Here is a 22,539-nt window from a genome sequence, read left to right on the forward strand (position 1 = left end):
GGAGGGTCGAAAGCTCTTTCCGCTCTTTGTTACAACATTTTTTTTTTCCTTCCTTCTTCCAACTTTCCAGTTAAAGAAAATCGCTGGGGCATTTCTGAATTAATTCGGGCTGAGCTTCAGAGGAAAGAACAAGAGACAGGTGTAACTGGGTGGGAAAAGCCCCAGGATGCTGGTGAAGCTTTTGCTGCTCTGTAATACAATAGGGTTGGCAAAGCTGGTGGAGCACTCAGACCATCGTGGACATCATGATGGTTCGGGGCACAGCTCAAAGCCACGAGTTTATGAGACCTCTGCATACCCCCTGAGGACTCCTCTGTCACACCAAGAAGGTTACTGGGAGGCAGAAGGGCTCAGGGAGGATACTCAAGATTACCCTTCAAGTGTGATTTCCTCACACCAGGAAGAGAGAGGGGATTTTGAAGCTGCGAGCCCACAGTCCCGAAATGGGTAAGTACCCCAGTGTGTCTGTCTCTGTGAATCCTCTGTGATACCTTTATATCCTGTTGATGCAGGACCATTTTCAATAGAAGTTCCTCATTAAAATACATTAGATTCTAGAGGTCAATCTGTATCCAAACAGGAGCAGTTTAAATGCTTTAGCTACACAAACAGAAAGCTGAATCGCTTGTGGAGGATGGAAGCACAGATGGGACGGGCTCTTTGCTTAGTCTGAGACAGCAGAATGGGGCTAGGGGTCTGGGCACACCTGGCAAATGTGAAGCCTTCCAGCTCTGCTGCAGCACCACAAAACAGAACTCTACTTCTGGCAAAGCAGTATTAGAGGAAGTTAATTTACTCATGTTTTCTTATCGCAAACCAATGATGATTATTTTTGCTGATTGTAGCAACCTCTGCCCATCAGCAAAATGTGCCTGCCTGCAGACTTGGGCCTTGGAAATGGAGAGGGAAAGAGCATGGCAGGATATTAACAAAATAAAAATAGTGAGGAGTAAATATAACAAAGTAAGGAATAATAAATAAGCATGGGTATGACTACAGATTCCACACGCCCTTCCCCCCAAAAGGTTTTCATGCCAGTGAAATGCTTTTCATGGTAATCTGTAGCAGAAGAGTAGCCATCCTGAGTGGAAAAGGCATGTACTTCACTAGAAACATTCCCAAACCCTATGATTTGTGTATGGTTTTACAGGGCTTGTAAGTAGGTCTCTAAATGTTTAAAACAGATGGAAACCAAGCAGGACAGTGAATGAATCTTTCATAGCCCTGATGGATGGGTACTGCAGAGCCCTGTTTGGGAGAGCTGAAACAGCAGCACACTGAGTGCTGTTCACAGCTCAGTGCTTTAGGATGCCCTGTATTTTTCCCTTTAAATGCTCTTGAGAAAGGAAAAAAGGGAGATGGAAAGAGACTATAAAACTTTGCTCATGTCATGCTTCCCTTTCAGGCAAACTAAACTCTGCAGTCTTGTTTCCAATCTCATCTGCATGTAATTAAGGCCTCCCCTCTGCATGTAACATGATGAGTGTATTAAAACCCTGCTGCCCTTCATACTCCATCTTTCCACAAATCTGTACCTCCCACCAATAGCCCCAAGTCACTTTCTAGAGCCTGTAAGTGTTCACTTCCAGTTTCATGATGGGTAGTGTTGGGTAATGACGTGCTCTGTTAATTAATCAACTCCTGGATAACGCATTTCAGACACTGTCAAAAGAAGGCAGCAAAGCCTAAGTGGTGTTCTGGGCTTCCAAGTTACACTGCAAGGTGGTAATCATTTGATTGCTGGTTAAAATGCCAAAAGCATTCTGAAAACTCCAAGTACTATGAAAATTCAATGGTGTAAAAAGGTGCATCCTAGGTCAGCAAGCTGCTGTAATGTACCACCCTAATCAGGATTTCTTCCTTTGTATGTGACTCTGTTCAGCACCACCTTGTCTAATTCAGTTCAACACCAGCTATGACTCATCCTAATTTCCTCCTGAGGAGAGAAATACTTCCTTCTTTTATGGACATAGTTGCATAATGAATTAAATCATAATTCTTCCCAATTATGAAGCCATGGTGATGACTACAGGCGATTCAAATCTAGCCTGGCAGTAGCTTTAAGGTGTTTGTTCTTTTGCAGAGCTGTCACACTTACAGCACACACAGGCCCAGGCAGCTGGGAGGTCTCATGAAAGAAATTTGAGACTTTGAGAGGAATTATGTCCAAAACAGAGGGGAGAGAGTGTGAGTAAGAAGGGACAACACAGTTCCCCTTGTAACCACACTCCAGATTGTAAAAGTCATTGCAAATGGTTGAAGCAAAGTACCTTCAGAGTGTGAAGTCCTCAAGTGCACGTCAGGTGCTGTGGCTGCACTACCCTGCTATGCACAGACAAGATGTTGTCATGAATCTGGTATTTCCTCCCTAAAAGTGTGACACATTCCATGGAAAAAAACAACCAGGAACTGGGTTTATATCTCTAAGGGAGAGAACAAAAGGAAAACTATCTGGAGTTACACAGGAATGAAGAGATATAAGGAGATAAAGACATGCCCCCAAAAGTGCAAAAGACATGCCAAAAAAAGCCCAGGATGGTGGAGAATAATTTTCTACCAAAATTATGTCTTACATATACTTTGCTTTTGAAATAAGAAAATACTTTCTTTTCAGAACTAGGAAACAAAAATCTATGGTAACTTTATGAAAAGTTTTGACTCTCGTTATTTTAAAAAAATAAAAATTAGATGTGTTGTGTTCAACCTCTTATTATTTTCCCCACTAAGGAATAGTGGTTGTTACAAAATATTCTTACCGTTTTAAAAATGTATAGTCTTATTTTTTACATTGCAGTTATTTGTTTATTTGTTATTTCAATAATTGAGACCATCATGACTAGTAAGTCCAAGGTATTAGTCAGGCAGAATCCTCTGTTTTCTGCTTCACCATGTAAGATGAAATGACTCAATAGATACCATTCAAGTGCTTGGATATGTTATTTTGCTGATTGATTCCTCTAAGAAAAACAAGATTATAAATTTAAGAGTTTTAAAAGATAAAAATCATCAGAGAAGTCACTGGCCTTTAGGTGACTTTTTTAAAAAGAGAAATACATGGCTAATAATCCTCTTGTTTCAACTACTCTTTAGAAGAACTACTTGACAGTTTAGCATCTCAGCTGTTGCTCGTGCCTGAGCGAAAAGGAGAAGCTCTGCATGTTCCAAGTGGACAAATGCTTGTACGTGTTACTTACAGAAATCAAAACTATCAAAAGAGGCCATTTTTCCAAAGGAAATCACCTTTTTATTCTGCTTTTCTCCCCAGCAGCTGTGTCTCATATGAGCTGATTGGTTTCACTTTAGATATTTCATTCTGTTGCTGAGGTAAATGGATCCACACGCACCCAAACTTTCAGCAGAATTAAAAAGGGAAATCAAGAGATCTGTACTCCAGAATTGCTGGACTATATTAGCATCTGGTTTAGCAATGGAAGGTGAAGAGTAAGAACAGCAAAACAGGTTCTCAATACATAACACCCAAACCAGACACTAAATATATTTCATTCTTCGTTTCCCTTAAATAGATGCCTAATGCAGAACTTCACAGGGACACTGTTGTTACTGGTGGCTTTCCTGTGTGTGGATACAGGCAGCTACACTGAGGCTTGAAAAGCTGCCTGGGACATGACCAGACATGAGGAAGTTCTAAAAGTGACCCAGCAAATATCAAATAAGAGCTTGCATTAGCTCATCACCCCCTCTAATTCTTACCACTAGGTGTAACCAATCCAACTGCTGTCTGATAAGGTCATATTGAAAGGGATAATAAATACACCAGTGAGAAGACACTACTATTGTTGTCCTGACAACTGCAATGTGGCTGACACACCTGATAGCTTGTGAAAACTCCCCCTAAGCTGACAAGCCATCTCAGAGACTTTTCCTTCTTTAGAGCCACTTCCTCCAAATACTTGGTAATGAGTTCTGAGGTCTGAACAAGGCACAGTGCTGAGCTGACTCAGGGGAGCTGATGCTGAGGGATAGGGCTACAGGAGTATCCAGGTACTGAAGCTGTACAGTTCAGCCCTGGGCAGACAGAACTGGGCACACACGTCCCTCTCCACGGGGCTGCTTGTGGGCCTGGATCACAGTGACAGCCTTTGAAAGGAAAGGTTTCCTGACCCTGGGAAGAACATGCCATCTTGTCTATATATGCCCTTGCCATGAGCTTACCTCTTCTGAGCAGAGATCCATGGAAAGACCCCTACTGTAATTACATTTAGAAGGGCTTGTTTTCTCTCCCTACAAACAGATTCTCTAATCAAGCACTGCACTGAAGCACCATTAGTGCTCCTGTCTTTTCTCAGCACCAAGCATGAGAAATCCACATGCCTGCAACATCAAGAACAGTCAGGCTCACAACTCAGGTTTCATGCACTTAGTGTTCATATTTCATTAAAAAAACCAGGACAAATGAAGCACATAAAAGGCACATGCTAGCTCTGACAGCAAAGCCCAAAGCTGCCTGTACCCTCAGTTAGCCTGACCTGTCTGTCAAGTAACACTGTAAACTGGATCACTCAAGCATTCCAGGTTAAAAATAATCTTAGGAAAAGCAGAATTTATTTTTAACCCTCCCCCTCTGCTGATGGAGCTGGTTCCCAAAAGAATGGCTCACACAGTAGAGGAGAAATGGACTGTGGTGATGAAAAGGGAAGGAGGAGAGCAACTACAGATGCTTTCCCTGCCTGTGACAAAGTCTCACAGAACTCCCCTGTTTTTCCAAAAGTGCAATCATTGCCAAGTAGCTCCTGTTTTGGATTTGCCATGCAGCTGGGTAGGTAGTTTACTTTTCCTTCTTTCTCTTTAATACACCAACACACACACACACACACACACACACACACACACACACACTTGATATTATCTCCTGGGATATTTCTCACTATTACAAAAAGAAAAACAAAAGGAAAAAATCCCCAACCACCACCACCTGATCTACTGGAAAGGCAGAAATCTTCAGCTTAAGCAAATCCTTAATTGCATTAACATAGTTTGAATTTCGGACACTCAATTCTGTGAAGTCACCCTTGATTAGAGGAAGGTTTCCTGATGTCAACCAGGTGCATTGTTATCTCACTGAAACACTCATCTCTTTATGTAATTCAGCATCAAGAAGCCACAAAGAAGCAGGCTTCTTCTCATGGTTACCCAGTATGTCAAAATATAGAACTATCCTCCTCAGTGTAGACCAGCAGAGAAAACCCAAATCATTCTAAGGAAAGTCAGAACAATGTTCAGTCTTAATAGCTTATTTTTTGTCTGCTTTTACAGGAAGAATACGTTGATTTAATTAAGACCAGTTTCACACTGACTCATCTATTTGTTCAAAACAAGGCAGGGGCTTTTGTAGGAAGCTTATGGGATATTGGGATTTCCCACCAAAGGGGCACAGAACATATCCTTAAAATAAAACATTTTGGAATTAAATGCAGCTAAAATGAGATTTTCAGCCCCTGACATCCTGCAAAGGAGTGGAACTACTTGAGTGCTCAACAATAGCTATCACAGTGCCAAGTACATCAACAGAAGCAATGGTTTCCTATCAAAGTTGGGCACTTGGCTCCTTTCAGGCCTTCAGGGAATCTCCAATATTTGGCTGTCACTGAGCTGCCCAGCTGCAGGTGGAACAGCTCCCCATTAGCCTGTTTGATGCAAATGACAGCTTCCTTGCACACAGCACAGGAGTTATTGAGCCCTCTGTGCCCAAGGGATTGATTTATTTCACAGCTCATTACTCCAAGCTGCAGCAATTAATTCCTTCAGCAGATAGCAAGGGATCCCTTGTTTCAGCACAGCCACAAAACCACCATCAGCACTGTCACCATGTGGATCCAGCACCTTCCTACATGTGCAGGTCAGCAGCCCTTGAATGGGTGATCAGTGGCCAACCCTGAACCAAACCACACTCAAGCCCAAAACATGCCCAGGGCAAACCTTGGCACACGCTGCCTGCACCCTGAGTGTGACATCTGGGAAGTCTGTCTTCCCACACATTTTTGACTCACTGGCATCAGCACAGCTGTGCTTGTAGGTGGCCACTGGCTGCAATTTCTGCTTCCAGACAGGGTCTGACAAGTGATCAGGCTACACTAGGGGAAAACTTCAGTCTGCAGGAATCAAAGGATGAAATCCAAGTGTAAGCTGCCCTCTGAACAGGCTGTAGAGCTTCTCTTGCAGGGAGGATAATACAAGTGAGGTAATGGCTGTGGATGCTTTTGAAGAGGAAAAACCTCTTGCATTTATTTTTCTGAAGTAGTTTGTAAAACAGTTGGATTTGGCTCAAAACCAGCTCCCAGCCAAGCCTGATGTCTCTTGAACTCTTGCTCCCAGTGAGGCTTCAGGTTCAGCACTGGATTTGCTCTGAAAGCCTTCACTGCACTGAGTTCTTAGGACATTCTGCAGGACAAGACTATCTCAACAGACTAAGTGGCACTACTGTTGGAAGAAAAGTTGCATTCACCCAGTGAAAACAAGGGTGGCTGAGTCACAGGAAGATCCCAGACCCTGCCCAAGAGGGAGCTCTACTCAGTCTAAGGGAAACATAGAGAAATATGAGAATTTCTCCTGTCTGATTCTAATACAGGGCTGCTGGCTGCTTGGGAAGAGCTGGAAAATTCACTGACAGATCAATAGCCCTCACGTGCTGTCTGCTAATTAAAACCCCAGTGGCACAGTGTGCTGCTTTGGAGAGGCAGCACCTTTTCCAGCAGCTGAACACCTCCTGCATTCCATAAGAAATAAAAGATATGTCAGTCTTAATACTGACATGCACAGTCCTAGGTTAGACTAATTTAAACGTGGTACTTTACCTCTGTTTTTTGAGGCTGCTTTTTCTTGTCAGTGAGAACTTTGCATGGAGGGAAAAACCCAACAGATTATTTCACAGCTAAAGCCTCACTCTTTTATTCTACTTCAACTGGTATAAATCAGGAGTTGTTCTGTACAAGTCAGTGGAACATCATATGTTTAAATTGAAATAACATAGTCCTCTACTGTCTTCTTGTAGCACATTTAAGAAGCAATAATTGATTATCTGATGCCTTTTGTGCTGTATAGGGAGGTGTTGTGGTCCTGAAAAGTTTTGCACACTGTCAGTGACAGACACAGGACTGGCTGGACAGGAGTTTTCAAAGTAATTATAGAAACTCGCTTCTTTGAGAATAGAAACTTAAGGAAACTGGTGTGTGAAGGACAACTCAGTTGTACTAGTACAGCCAAAGGAATAACAAAACCCAAGAAAAAACCCCAACATCCTGAAGCCCTGAAGCTTTAGTTCAGGCAAAATTTCCAGTGACCTAGGAAAGATCTAAAATTATGCATTGGCGTGCCAATGAAGAGAACATGTCACTAAGAAAACTAAAGCATGTAAGTGCCTAGCTGAGCTGGGGAGCATTACTCACACTCACTAACATGCTGCAATTGTCCGTGTCTGAAGAAAAGAGACCACCCTGTATTCATCTGAGCAGAGCACCAATTACTGCAGAGCAGCCATCTAACTTTATCTCCTGCTTCTGTGGGTTTTACTTTGTTTGCTATGACATAATGTGGCCCAGCCTAATCCTAGAAACAGAGAAAAAACTGCTTGCATTTTGCTATGTTTCAGTAAAAGCAGAAGTATTATCCAGCATAAGGAGAAGATCATCTTAATATCCGTTTTTAAACTCCTAAAAGCTTCAAATAAAAAGAGCTTGAGCTAACCTACATTTGCTGCACTTTATTTATAAACAGAATGCTTTGTCATCAGATATATTTAACCTCAGATGTAAGAATACAGTTGCCTCAAAACAAGGCATAAGGGGATAGATGCAAGTGAAGGCTCCATTCAGTAAGATGAATTCATAATTCGAATGAAGCCTAGGGAAAAAAAAACCCAACTAGTCTAGCAAAGAAAATTATTCAAATACTTTTTTTCCTGGCATAAAAAAAAAGGATTGATTTGCATGGAACGTCAAGCAGGAAAAGCTACTGAACAAACGAAACATCTGCAGCCCTGAGTTTGCTGGGGCTCCCTCAAGCGGTGCTCTGACTTGCAGCACTGTGATAGACTTCACCATTCACCAGGCTGGAGAGAAAGCTCTTCTGCTCTCCTCACATGAGCAGCTCCTTTCTGTTCCTCTCTCTCCTTGGCAGCAGAAGCTTGCATCAAAAGGAAACTGTATTAAGGAGAATAAAAGCAGAGGGTGTTAAGTCGGTTATACACTCAGTGAATGAGGCGACAGAGTTACAAAGAGAAAAAAATGCAGCAGCAGAACACAAACACAAAGCTGCTGTGTTCCAGGAGCCAGCTGGAGAAAGAAAGTGCTATTTGTGAGGGAGCAGCTCTTTGAAACTTCATAGCCTGACTCAGAGCCTTTGGTGCCAGCAGAAGTCCTGCTAGCCTCCCTGAACTTTAGATCAAGCCCTTCTCAGTGTTTTATATTGTTGCACCTAACATTAAAGAATGACGTATTTTCCCTAGAGGTTAATGCACTTAAGGAGTATTTTTAGTTACAGATAGCAAAGTTTCCTTAAAGGAAGCATTTGACAAGATGTGCAAAAAATACTGCAATAGAAGTATTCATCTTTGGGCACGTGTATCTATATTGCAGCTCATTACAGGCCTTATCTACTTATTTGAGGAAAGAATAAATGTTGATAAGCTTTATGGAACTCAAAACCACTAAAGGTTTTTGTGATTAAACCCAAAACATAATATTATGCAGCCCTTCAGCTCCATAGATTTGATCTTAAGCTTTTAAAATCAAATGAGAGAGAACTAGTGAACAGATAGTAAAGAAAATTGGACATAAAGAAGTGTGACCAGCATTAAAGGAAGTTTTTATTGAGAATCTATCAAATTTCCCCCCCCTTTTTTCTCATGCTATTCACTCTGTATAATACCAGTAACTGTCCAAAGCAGGCATTAAGTTGGGATCAACCACTGACACAATTTCTAATAGAAGATAACCCCTTTCTACAAGCAGGAAGCCACCAGGTGCCTCCAACACTAACATGTTTTGAAAAGAAATCCTTGTGTGCAATACAGCAAGAACACTCACAGTCACACAGTGCCTAATTCTTGCTCACACAAGTTGATTCACGTGAACAGTTGGCCCAGCTCTATATGGCTCAAATTACTCCAAGGACTTGTTTGGGAGCTGCATGTTGTGGGAAAAAAAATAAAATCAGCCCAGATGATGATTCATAGGGTGGGGATTGTTTTCATTAGGAAAGAACAAAACCCCAAAGCTAAAGAATCCTGTTTTAAAAGGAGGTTTCCATACTGAATGCAGACTCCTGCCTGGATCTGGCAGCCATCCTGCTGGCAGAGCCAGGAATCCTGCACCTAGCAACGATACCAGGGAGGCTCCAGTGCCTGGGCACTTGATTTCCCCAAGAAAAAAGCAGAGAGGATCTGAGGGGGGAAAGCCTCTCCCAGCTATGCGTTGCCAAGCACATGAGAAAGGACAGCCCAAGCCCAGGCACAAACCAGGTCTCTGTTTCAGAGTTATTTAACTGAACACTAATTGCTGAAAAGCACTGCAGGCCTTATAAAGCCTGGCAGATTTAGGCACACCTTGGAGACAGATGTCACCAGAGCATGTGTGCTGGTCTGCTGGCTTTTACTGAGTGGCCCAGTGACACGAGCAGAGTGTTTGATTATGAAAGAGCAGTATTTTAATAAAAAACTGAGGATTTGTCTTCTGGTTCAGTACCATAAGAACCAAGACCCCCATTGGTCATAGGTGCAACAACTTGCAAAGACCTTAAAGCTACAGTTCATCAAACAAGTTGCTTTGGCTTGAAGCTGCAACAAAGGCAGCAGCTTCCTTTCCTCTCCCAGTGCTGTAGGCTTTGCCACATTCCTGCCCTTGCTTCTAAGAGATGAAGAGTTTTGCTCGTGTGAGTGCTTGCTGAAATTTCAGTCACATTTTCCTTAAGAAACGGGGGAGCACAACAGGCTACGTCCCAGCAAGCCTGGTGAACTGTTCCCAGCTAGCCTGGTGAACTGTTCCCAGCTAGCCTGGTGAACTGTTCCCAGCTAGCCTGGTGAACTGTTCCCAGCTAGCCTGGTGAACTGTTCCCAGCTAGCCTGGTGAACTGTTCCCAGCTAGCCTGGTGAACTGTTCCCAGCTAGCCTGGGCTGTCTGCCCTTTTATCCTGATGCCTCCAGCTTCCTTGCAGCCTCCTCCCCTTCTCCTGGCTGCCCAGCCGCCGTGGTCGCAGCTTCTGCTTTTGGGCAGGATTCGGTTCCCCATTGTTTCAGCAACTCTCTCACAGGGGCAAACTTTTTCCATATATGCTGATTGTCAGAGATTTGGTTCCTGTATTCCCACTTAAAAATATATTGCCTAAAGTTCAGCTGTTTCCATTATAGTTATTACCCCTCACTTCCTGCCCTTTCTGGCCTTGGATTTTAACCATCAGACTTCAGCCAACAGTACCCTTCCAAGTCGTGACTTTAAACTCTTGAAAAGGAAGAGGCTCACCTACACACTGGGATTAATAGCTGCCTATTTAATTTTTACTTGGAAAATTAATCAGACTACTAAAACTCACTTGTCCTTGCTAGAACCATAAAACTAAACCCCAAGCAAACAAGCCTCTTTTTTTTCCAGTATCATTTTCCTGCAGGTGACAGGAGAAATTATTTCAAAGCTGGCTTAATTAATAAAATCCAATCAATTACTATATTATCCTGAAGAAGTAATACTTGGGAAGACATTATTAATGGAGTTTATGCCGGATTAAATTTTCAGAACCAGTCTGCCTCAACCTGATGAGTCAGTCATCAGGCATCTGAAATGGCAACATGCCTAGAAAGGCAATTTGACATTTAAAGTGACATTAACCTGCAGGTTATCATGGGTTGGAAATTTCTCCTCCTAAATGAAAGGACTGGAAATGGAACTAATGCATCAAAGTGCAGACAATCAGCCCCTTCCTTACAGACTCAGATAAACATCTCAAATGAAAACACATGAATTGGGAGTGGAGGGAGAAGCTCTGAAGCATTTTCCGCTTTCCTCATCATACAGCTGGGAAAAAGAAAACATAAAAAATAGAAGGCCCTTCTGCATTTCATTCGTCCTTGGCACTGTTACAACCAGAGACTCAACAAGATCTACCTCAAACTCTTCTCCCACGTCTTTCTTCCGCTAGGAACTGGTGTTCCTTCACGCAGTCCCGGCTGGTGACATACATAGAAGCCTGCATGAAGGAGAAGTACATTGTCAACTCCCAACAGCCCTGTCCAAATGGAACCCCTGACTGCCAGAAGATCATGTAAGTATCCTAAATAAATAAAACCACTGAAGAAAACAGAATTTTCTCTGACGTGTCTAAATGATGTTTTCAGCAGTGTTGAATGACACATTCTAAAAAGAACTAAAGCATCGACACAGTTTAATACCAAAGTGATGTAGGGCTGCATTTATGTACCTAAAGGTGATCAGGCATTTAAGTAACCTGGGAGAACAACTGCCTTTCCAAGCCACCAAGTACAGGACTACAAGATGATTAAGCAATTTTTCATATCTTCCCACATGTTCAGAAAACATACAGAGACCATACCTTTTCCATGATTCTCAGGTCATAATATACACACATAACTTAAATCTCTCTGTCTGTGGCCATCAGAGAGACCATTTACATGGCAGGAGTCAGAGAACTGCAAATCCCCAGATGCTCACTGTTCTTTCACAAGGTCTGGCTGCCCAAGGAGTACTAGTGAAAGCCAGTAGTGTATCTTAAGGTGCATAGTTGAAGCTGGGAGACACACACTTTTTTTAAGCTGGACTCACACACACTTTTGAAGTGTTAAATTATATTTAGTTATCATCTACACGCCCTCACATCTGCGTAGGTATTTGGTTGCAAAAATGCTTTTGTTATTTGCTAATACAATTAACTTCTCTTTCTCTGAACAACAAAAAAAGTTTCATCATTATGCCCAGGGGAGTTTTTAACAAATTTGTCTCTTCCTTGGTGACTGTGAGGCTGACCACTGGAGCCTCTGACTGCATGTACGAACGTGCACACCCCTCCAGTTGTAAACAGTAATCCTGAAAAATAATCTTATGTAAGAAAGAACAATTGCTGTGGGCTGCCCATATGCTTTGCCAAGTAGCAGCGACAGAGATTATGACAAGTTTCTTAACTGCATTCTGCCCCAGTCATCTCTGACACACTTGGCACCCAAGTGCCACCCGCTGACAACAACTTCCAATCTGACACCCAGCCTGTTTCTCCACAGGTACAGGACAGCTCTGAAGCCAGTCTACCAAGTGAAACAGAAGGTTTTGAAGTCTTTGCAGTGGAAATGCTGCCCTGGATTTATTGGCAAGGACTGTGAACAGCCTGGTAAGGAAAGCTAGAGAACAAGTGTGAGAATGAACGACTAAATGCCAGGCACAATGGCAAAAAATAAGTTTGTCTATTTGCTTTTGCCTTTTTTTCAGAATCGGTGCCTTGTTTTATTTGGTCTGATATGCCCCAAATCACTGATACTTTGAGATAAGAAGTAGTTGTAATCATCTGAAGTTAGTAGTTAATTAGCATGAGCTATGTATTCTTCTGTTAACAGCAACCTTTGTAATCTTTACACATTGAGAAAGATATTGATTTGCTAGGGGAGCCTGCCAGATGTCCATCTAGACAAGTTCATCCAGGAATACCTAATTCTAGGTAGAAACTGGAGACATCAGAAAGCTACACTAGTATGTGAAATGCCCCCGTGGTCAGTTCATAGGATGAAATTATGTGGCTCAGGAAATCACACCTCCCAGTACCCAATGGGACTGCAAGAGAGATGGAGAGGGACTTTTTACAAGGGCATGACAGGACAAGGGGCTTCAAACTGAAAGAGAGCAGGTTTAGATTAGATATTAGGAAGAAATTCTTTATATGAAGATGATGAGGCACTGGTTGCCCAGAGAAGCTGTGGATGCCCCATCCCAGGAACTGTTCAAGGCCAGGTTGGATGGGGCTTTGAGCAACCTGGTTTAGTGGAAGGTTCCCTGCTATGGTGGGAGGGTTGGAACTGGGTGGTCTTTAAGGTCCCTTCCCATCCAAACCATCCAATGACTCTATGATCTGTGCAGCTGCTAAATAAAAGAGAGGGGAGACAGTGTGGTTTAAAAACTAAATGGTCGTTTAAAAATAGCATTGGTAGGATTTAGCAAATAAGACTTGAAAAGTGGAATTAAAACAGATTTAAGAATTTAAATGGAATTAAGGGAATTCAAATGGATAAAAGATAATTTCCTCTAGCAATTAAGGCAACCATAATAAAAAAGGCAAGCACGTGTGAAAATTTTCACGTCTAACTCGCCTACAGACTCCACAGATAAAAGTCTCTGTAGGTTTTGCTTTTCTTCACAGATAGCTTTGACTTGTAGATTTATCTCTATGTGGTGCCTCAGCCTGAACTTCATTTTTAATGTTGGAAAGATACTACCAAAAGCAGTGCTTCTAGTTTAGTCTCTCTTTTGTTACACTCACTGACCAATAGCAGCTCCTCCATCATCATCTCATCATTCACTGTTGGTGCCACCAGAACGTTCAGGTAACTGTGGAACAGGGAAGAGGAATTTGCAGATCTTTAGGTGGGACTCCCAGAAAAGGAAAAAAAAAAATGGCATCTATTTGCAATAGACTAATTCCTTAGGACCAATAACTTGGCATGAGTAAAAAACCCCCACGTTACTGCACAGCATTACCATGTATGCAATGTTGTAAGTCCGTGCAGGGAAAGAAAATTCTCCAGACAAGATGGTCTTTCCCCATGAATCCTGTCTCCACATCTGTTACCCTACACATGAAATTCCTCTGTGTTGTCTTGCTAAATTGTAGTAGTTTCTGCATCTAAAACATTTTCACAGTTTTATCACATCTCAATTGCAGATCCTAATTTTATTCCGGCGCCAGGAACTGAAATTGAAGGAGGAGAAGAAGAGTTCTCAAACCACAGTATGTGCTTGAAGTTATTTTGTTTGTCACCCTTTTACCTCTCAGCCACTGATCAGAAAGAACAAGTTATTTTAATCATTTTAACCTGATGAACTCTGGACAATCTCTCTAGTGAAAGCATCATTTGTGAAAGCTTTGAAACAATACGTTTATTGGCTTAAATGAGGGCTTTTGCTAGAACACTACACAAATGCTCAAGACAAAGCATCCCAAAGTTTCAAAGCTGTCTGCTGGCTGGTGATCAGTGATACCAATGGGGAATGCCAGCTGGTCCAGAGCCTTACATCTCTCGGTGCCAGGGATGTTAACCCCTTGCTCTGCCAAGTGGATTCACAGGAAAGCACACCAGGCTCACAATTCTACCAGAAAAACAACCCACTAGAAATGCTGTTTTAGAACAGCCTCCCAGTAGCTTTGAGTTTACTGTTATGAGGTACCATAGATTTGTATCTCAGGCACTTCAACCCACCAATCTGAGTACCAAGGTCTGTCCCTTACCACCTGGGGAACGGTGTGGCTTGCAGTGCTATTAAGTATCTTTTAGCAATTAGCCACAGCATAGTACTGCATAGTACTGCAGCAGAGTTTTCTTTACATTATGCTCTCAGCACTGAACCAATAAGCAGCTGGTTTGCACGACTGAATTATATAAAACAAGAGATTGAAAGGTCAAAGGTAACCTTGGAGGGTAAGAAGCCCTTGGGATAGCACAGTTTGAACACAGCAGTTTCAGCAGCTCTCAGTGTGTACTTTGAAACCTACAGCTGAAATTCGCAGGTGCTTATTTAGAACAACATTAGTTAAAGGGCCCCTCCATGAGTCAGCTCTGACACTTACACCCTGTGCTTCTGATTCCTCAGTGGAATGCCTCAATTGCTCTTTCATCCTCTCCTTTTATTCTGGATTGTTAAACCTTGCTATCTTTTCAGTCAATGCCTTGAAAGGAGTTAGTATTCCAAAACATTTTTATGGTATGGGGACGTTTCTAATTAAAGAGTATTTTATTGCCATCATGGCTGTTGTGGCTGAAGTTCTTTGCAGATATTTAAATACATTACGTTTTCATCACTGTCAAAAAAATTCTTTGCAAAGAAACTACAATTTAAGGTGCCACAAACCAACACCCCCCCAAATGTCAGCGTAAAATGTTCAGAGCAAAAAGCAGACAGGTGTTCTCAGAGGTGTGGTATGAATACCTGTCGCCTGGTCGCTGCACTCCGTTGCATGACTTTGTTTTCTCAATCTTGTGACTAGTGTCAACATCAGTGGATTCCAGAGACATGTTCGAAGTCATTCAAAATCATGAGGCTTTACTGGATGATCTTCAAAGTGATATTCATCAAGCAGTCAGCAACTTAGGTGACTTACAGAGGCTATTTGAGAACAACGGTACGAGCATGGTGTTAGAAGTGAACCAGAGCAACTCAGGTGAGAGGTCTGATGCAGAATTACCAGCCTGAGGTAGGCCCTGTAAGACCAGGCAGACCAGGAAGAAAACATGAAAGCAAAGATACCCTGATATTCCTTGGTCTGCTGGTTGCTTCTAGAGAGAGAAAAAATGGGTGCAATCCCAGTGCAAATGAAGGAACCCAAGAGTAACTTGAAATGGGAAATGTGATAGAAGGCAAATTTCAGAATATGCCTTAACTGAAGAATAAAGAGGTTGCTCACATTTAAAATTTGTTCATCTTACTATTCTGCTTCTGTGGCTTCTTCTATAGGGATACAGAGTTTAGATGTGGTTTTTGTTCTTTTTCTGTACTCATGCTATATACTCTCCTGTGTGGAATATCAGACTGGTTTATACAAAGAAATGAAACATTTTACCCTTCTCAGGAACATTATTCCTGCCCTATACAGGAGTGGGGGAAAAAAAAAAGCTACTGAATTTGACCTACTGTTGTGAGCCACTGGCTTACAGAAACAATTTCTAATGATACAGACTACTGTATTCAGTGAACTTCAAGGCACTCAAGTTTGAATTTTAATGTTAGAAATCAAGCCTTAGTATAAGTCACACCTAGTACAGATATTTCACAGATTTTTCAAGTTATTTACTCATGGCCTGGAATATTCAGCTGTTAAGATGCTGTCTAACTTTGTGAAGCATCAGAAAAAGAACAACATTAGGACACAGTGAAAAAAGGAAGGGCTCACCAACTAAGAACTGTTGGGAAAAAGGACAGTTATGGCCCCTTGCAAAACTGCCTGTCTAGGGGTTTCAAAAAGCATCATTTTTAAGACCTAAATGGGGAAATCAACATGTCTAAGTTGTTGTCAGCAGACTCACAGACACCATGTGCTTTACAGTAATCTTGATTTAAAACTAGGTTATTTTTGCAATTGTCAAAATTGTCAATATCATGAGTTCAAATATCTGGGAAGTAAGATGGCAACTACTATAGAGAAATGCATACTTGAGTTACCCTGGTTAGATAAAGTTGCGTTCTAAAACCAGAATTTAAACCTAATTAAATTATTTTTTTCAACTGTGTTAACAGATCCACAGGAAAGGCTTCTGCAGCAAGTTTTGTTTCCCCACGTGGAGAATTTTCTAAGGAAACATTTTAACCCAATGTGGGCAAGCTTCAACAGAAGCTTACAGAACCTCTCCAACATAGTAAGAAACCTGTCCCATGACGTGGAAGCCAACAAGAGAAGCATAGAAAGATTCCGAGAGAGCTCTGTGCCCAAGAAGGAATTCCAGGAGCTGGGAACTAAATTTGAATCAAAAGTCCAAGAAAACATAGTGAGAGCTGATCAGGTGAAAAGAGATATAGAGAACCAACTGCACATGCAGCAGGCCAACATTCACTACAATCTCAGCATGATCAAGGCAGACACTGACACAAAGCTCAAGAAGTTTCATAAGATACAGCAGTCCCATTTCTTAGCTTTGAACAACAGCATAGCAAAGGTGAAACAAGACCAAAACAATCTTGAAAATAAATTGGAGACTTTGGAAAGAAATTTAACAGAACTCTCTTTGCATCATGGTCCCAAAGATGAAAACAGCCAGACAACCATCAGACAAATAAATGACATTCTGGCAGGGCATGCAAAGCAGCTTAAAGAACTTTACATGGAGTCAGATGTGGCCTTTCAGAATATTGCAGTTTTAGAGAGGTGGTTTAAGGAGTTAAAAAAAAATATCTCAAAGTATAGGCCAGAAGATCTTACAATAACTTTAACTGAGAAATCAGTTATTATGGAAGAAAACAATGCAGCAATGGAAAGGCAAATATCAGAGTTCAACTACACTCTGTCAAACCTTCAGGAAAACTATTCAGATCTGTTGAGGTACATGGAGGAATGTAATTGCCAGAGAATATCTTCTGACACCGATGTACTCGAGGAAGATTCAAAGAACATCACTTATTCCCTTGAAGACACACAGTCAAATTTAAAGGATATGAAGCACTTAGAGTCAGTTCTCAGAGGTCTCCTGAGGAATGAAATTGAAGAGCTCTCCTCAGCTATCCCATCTATCCATCTGTCTCTCAGTCTCCGTCAAGAAGAAAACAGACAGCTCCAGTCACAAGTCACAGCTTTGTCAGAAGACATAGGCTCGATGAAGAAGAAAGATGAAGAAATTCATAGACACATCAAGTATCTCAACAGTTCTTTTGGCTCTCTTTTGGAAGATGCCATGCGGCATGAAGTAGCACTGGAGGCTTTACTGAAAGAAGAATTTGTGGATGTCTTGTTTGAAGACGATTTTAGCATCCTAATACCATCAGTATTTGAGCTGCAAGAATCTCTCAGACATATCTCAGACAAACTCCAAGAACAAAACGTGACTTTGGAGTCTCTTACAAGGAGATCTCATCTCTCAGAGAGAGGCCAACAGAACAATCGTGATGCTCGTACACCTCCCAACCACCCCAGAGAAGAAACACAAACGCCCTCTGCTCCAGACGAAGTCAGCAGCCAAGGCAGCACCAGAGAGCACATGGAACCCAACCACGAGGCTGCCAAAGACGACTCCTTGGACAGCTCGGCTTATAACGATATCATGACTCTGAAGAACGACATCAAACACCTGAGCCTGGCAATCAAGAGTCGTGAATCCAGGAGTGACGCGAATCCCTGCTGCAATCACACGATAGCAAATGCAATCGAGCCCCTCAACAGTTCTGTGGGGATTCTCTCCGCAGATTTAGCAACCGTCAAGCGGCATCTGGACGAACATCTGCTGATTTTTAAAAAGCTATTTGGAAGTAACGAAGAATTAGTTGCCTCAAAGATAAGTCTGGATGTTACAAAGATTCAGTCGATGCTGAACAGAAAAGAGGGAAGGCAACAGAAAGGTCAAGACAAGCAAAGAGACAAGAAAAGGCCTGAGAAGCACAGAGAAAATATGCAAGCGATAAGTGGAGGAAATACAGCGCACACAGAACTTTTGGAAAAAGGTATGTTCTTTTCTTTCACTTGCTTATGTGCAGGTCTAATTTCTTTCTGGACCCTGCTGTAAGTTCCACGTACAGAGCATATTAGTTATGAGATCTGCCAGGTACCTTGTGGGATGCTGGAGGGAGAAGTTCTGACATTAGTTAAGTCCTCCCCCTCTATCAAAAAAAGCAGTTTGAGTGAGAACCAAGTTGGTACTCTGCTGCATTTTGCTGGAGGCCAATAAAATTATACCTATTACAGCTGCTGGGAAATGGACTTCGAACTAATCCAACTTCAGAGGTTTAGAAGACCAATTTTGTCTGTAGATGTTCATGTTAATGCAGTAGCATTTTTGTAAGCTGCTGTGGAGTGTTAGGCTTTCTGGTCTTGCTTCTTTTTCCTGTTATTTGAATCTGGAAAAGTTTACTCAAAGCACCAAATCCTTCCCAAGGTGGACAGATACATTAAATGAACTGCTATAATTTGCACAAGTGGAACAGGGCAGACTGACCAGAGAGCACACACTCTCTCTTACAACTAAGCTTCAGAGACAAGTTTTCAGCTTATACTTCACTGGGACTGGCCAGTTCCCTTTCCCTGTAAACATGTGGCTATAAGGACCTGGTAATTACAACCACCACAGCTTCAGCATTGGCTTTTATGATTGTAGCCCTTGTTATGGACAAATAACAGAGCAAAAATCATCCCCTTCAGGCATCTGTGCTGCAAAACTTTGGTCAAGACTGAATAAGCAAAGAACATATTTTTAACTAATTTATTTTTAGGACAGTAAGAAGTGCTACTTTTTTTTTTTTTTCCTCTGGGTGATCTTAACCTTATACTTTTCCAAGAGCAGTGGTTCAGGTATTTCCAGGGAACCATTTGATCTAATCCCACACACATACCCATTTCAAGCATTTAGCTCTGCAAGGAAGCACACAAAAATCAGGCCTGACAGGGCTTCACCTTATCTCCCATCCTGATGACCTTGGGGAGAGAATACTTGCTTGCTGCTAAAATCCTTTTCCTTTTTCTTTTTCAGACTCCTTGGTGGCATTTCATGTGGGATTCTCAGAAGGAAAGGATAAAGAAAAACCTGTGAGGTTTAATGAAACATACTTCAATTATGGGAACAGTTATTTCCCTGAGCATGGCCACTTTAAAGCACCACATAAAGGCATCTACCTGTTTGTCATCTCTGTGGAGTTTAGTTCAGGACCAGCACTGGGACAACTCTCCTTTAGCCGTGGGTACAAAAGAACTCTCTCAAGTAGTCAGAGGAAAACACCAAATGGAAACACTGTGACTACTTTTGCTATGGCAGAAATGGAGAAGGGGGAGACAGTAAGCTTTGAAGTGCTGCAGGGCTCTGTGGTGAAGAGAAGTCCACCTGGGACAACTATGGGTGGATTCCTAATATCTAAAACTTGAATAGTGACATTTATGTTTTACTGATCTCTTTCCATAGATGCAATGGATCCATTCACTATTGCTTCATCTGTGATGTATTCAGTCCTACTGCATGTGTTTAAACATAGCACTACCCTAGGTTTGTCTTCATGCTTCTTTTCTGGAAGTGTTTGGCTTTTGATTAGTTGCTTATGAGCAGCAATGGGATTTTCTTTCAAGTGAAAAGCTAATGGTTTGGACTCCAAATGTATCAGCACACACATTCCCAAACCCTTCCACTGTGAGAATTGCACCTAAATGTTTTGTGGGACTTTCCTCACTTAGAATGCATGTAATTTCTCCTTTCCCTTGGCAAATACCCCCACCACTGGCAAGGAAGACATTTTTAGACAGGACTGCATATAGCAACTCTGGTACTATGTGAATGGTACCTCAAAACCCAGAAGCCAGGGAAATTTTACCTTTTAGTTCTCTATGGACCACAGGCAGTCACAGACTATCTTGGAAACTTCTGCAACTCACTCGTGTTTAGGTCTGTGCACAACAGGAACACCAGCAGAGACCTGTCAAATCCAGTAAGATTCACTCTATGCTAATATTTGCAAGCAAGAATATTCTAAATGGCCCAGTCTTCATTTCTGGGCCTGTGTTGTATTTCAACTACACTGCAAACATTTAACAGTAATATAACGTTAAGATGAATTACATCTTAATAATTTAAAAATATTGGTGAAAATGCAGTTTATTTCTAAAGGTAATCTTGAAGACAATCATGAATTCAGCCCAGAGTCCTGCATTGAGTAAATATTTTAAAACCAAACAAGCAAGCAAGCAAAACCAACAACAAAAAGGCAAGGTGATTGGTCTGCTCTCATTGATGAATATGCATTTCTAATAAGAGTAAACCAAGGAGTAGAATTTTTGAACCTTGGGATTTTTTTTTTTTAATTTTCAAAAATCTCAAAATGACCATGTCTGGTCATGTCCTAAGCTTTTCTTCTGAAAAATAAAACATCCCAAAGATCTTCATTGTAAAGAAGTTCAAGTATTGTAGTATTTTTCTTTGTTTACCCTAACACCTTACAAAGCAATATTAAAGCAATTAAATTTGCCAAATCGAAATGCACTTTGAAATTGCAAGTATTTTTGAGGAAGAGGTAAATTCTTATTATGTAATTTGTGCCCTTTTAAGGTAGCATTTTCTAACAGAAATCTATCCTGCTGTTAAGGGCTTTTCTCCCCACCTACTTGTATTCAAACCAACGCTAAACTACAAAATTTTTAAAAAACCCCAACCCATTGGTACCAACACATGTTGCACTTTGGGCAACAGTTTGACAAGCAGACAACACATATCTTCTGAAATAAAACTACAAAACAGTTTCAGTTGGTGAGAAGATTGCTACTCTCCATCCTGAAAAATCCAACAGAGCAAACAATGAAAAATTCTCCCCCACCTCCTCCTGGCCAATGCTGATTTCCACATGAGATTAACAGGCCAAGTGTCCCAGTTTATCTGGCACAGAGCCACCTTTCACACTGCTCTGCAGCAGGCAGCACACACTGCCTGCAAGCTCAGGGTCATCTTCTGTCCCACAGATTGTTCAGGTATCTGAGGGAAGGGAGAGAAGAAAAAAATGTAAACAGTGAAATGTCAGAACTGAAGGGCAGCATCAAACTGTGACTGGGTTCTTTCAGTACAAAGCTACTATACTGGGGTGACCCACATGTTTTTTTTTACCAGTGCTCCTCCAATTACAGACTGTTCCACAGTTAAATACAGATGAGGGATATGCAGATATTTAAAAACACTGCTTGTTTTTAAACAGAAAGCTTCAACTGGAATGAAACCCAGTTGGAATGAAACCCATAGCTACTTGGAAAAGGACATGGTAGGTAGCAGACAGGACTTGTAAAGGTTTGGTGTCCTTGTACTTACCAGAGTTTACTTTTGTTTAAGAATACACAAGGTGAGTTCAGAGATCACTGACCTCAGAGTGAAAAAAATGTTAATATAAAGATGTTTTCATATTTGTATTCTTCAAATATGTGCTTAAGTTAGTCACCTGCATATACAAAGAAGACACACTTGACTGGAAGACTCCTTTTCAGACTCTTAAGTGAAAAATTAATGAAAGTTAAAACACTACTGGTTGCATAAGCCAGGAAGACTGACTTCCTTGTCAAGCAACAAGATCATTAAGCTATTGAGCCGTGGTTGTGTTTTTTTTCGAAGTAATACACCAGATTTTTCATAAACTTCCACCTAAACCACTTCTTGCATTTTTTGGGGGGGTGGTGGTTTGGCTTTTTCCGTAAGATTAACGCAGCCACATCACCATGACCTGCATTTCTAGGTAACGGACCAGAGGAATCAATTTAATGAAGATAATTTAAAACATAGCTATTGGTTGGCTCAGTGGATTAACAGGGCAATTTCCAAACACAAAAAACAACCTGAAGCTGACCATAGGCATTAGAAAGAGTTGCCTGTAAAAGCAGACAAGTTGCTTAAGTTTCTCTCAGACTAACATGCCTGATGGCCACATGTGTGCTCACTCCAAAATACAGATACATGTACTGTCAATCTGAGCCTTGTAGTTAAAAATACAAGCTTCCAACTGCTTTTAGTACTTCCTAGAAATCTGCCAGAAAACATTGCCAATACTTCAAGTTCCTGAATTTCCAGATCAAACCACTAAGCTTTGTAATAAGCTAGAAAGTTGTGCATCTTAATGCCTTCATGGAATTATTTTGTTACTGAACCTTCTGCTGCTTTATGAA

General features: G+C 41.5%; 1 protein-coding gene across 2 annotated transcripts; it reads left to right on the plus strand.

Annotated features, from left to right (window-relative positions):
* The first annotated feature begins 124 nt into the window (after nucleotides 1-124).
* MMRN2 (multimerin 2) lies at nucleotides 125-21,575 on the plus strand. Of its 2 annotated transcripts, XM_018081573.2 has the most exons (7): nucleotides 125-447; nucleotides 11,146-11,268; nucleotides 12,239-12,345; nucleotides 13,888-13,953; nucleotides 15,208-15,381; nucleotides 16,455-18,365; nucleotides 19,388-21,575. In XM_018081573.2, the coding sequence occupies exons 1-7, from the start codon at nucleotides 167-169 to the stop codon at nucleotides 19,774-19,776; spliced, it is 3,051 nt and encodes a 1,016-aa protein (XP_017937062.2). In that variant the 5' UTR covers nucleotides 125-166; the 3' UTR covers nucleotides 19,777-21,575. The 2 variants fall into 2 exon arrangements, with proteins under 2 accessions (XP_017937062.2, XP_017937063.2); XM_018081574.2 differs by lacking the exon at nucleotides 15,208-15,381.
* The last annotated feature ends 964 nt before the right edge of the window (nucleotides 21,576-22,539 follow it).

This window comes from Manacus vitellinus, unplaced genomic scaffold (genome assembly GCF_001715985.3).
Source record: "Manacus vitellinus isolate BGI_N305 unplaced genomic scaffold, ASM171598v3 scaffold_54_pilon, whole genome shotgun sequence".
NCBI classification, from domain to species: Eukaryota; Metazoa; Chordata; class Aves; order Passeriformes; family Pipridae; genus Manacus; species Manacus vitellinus.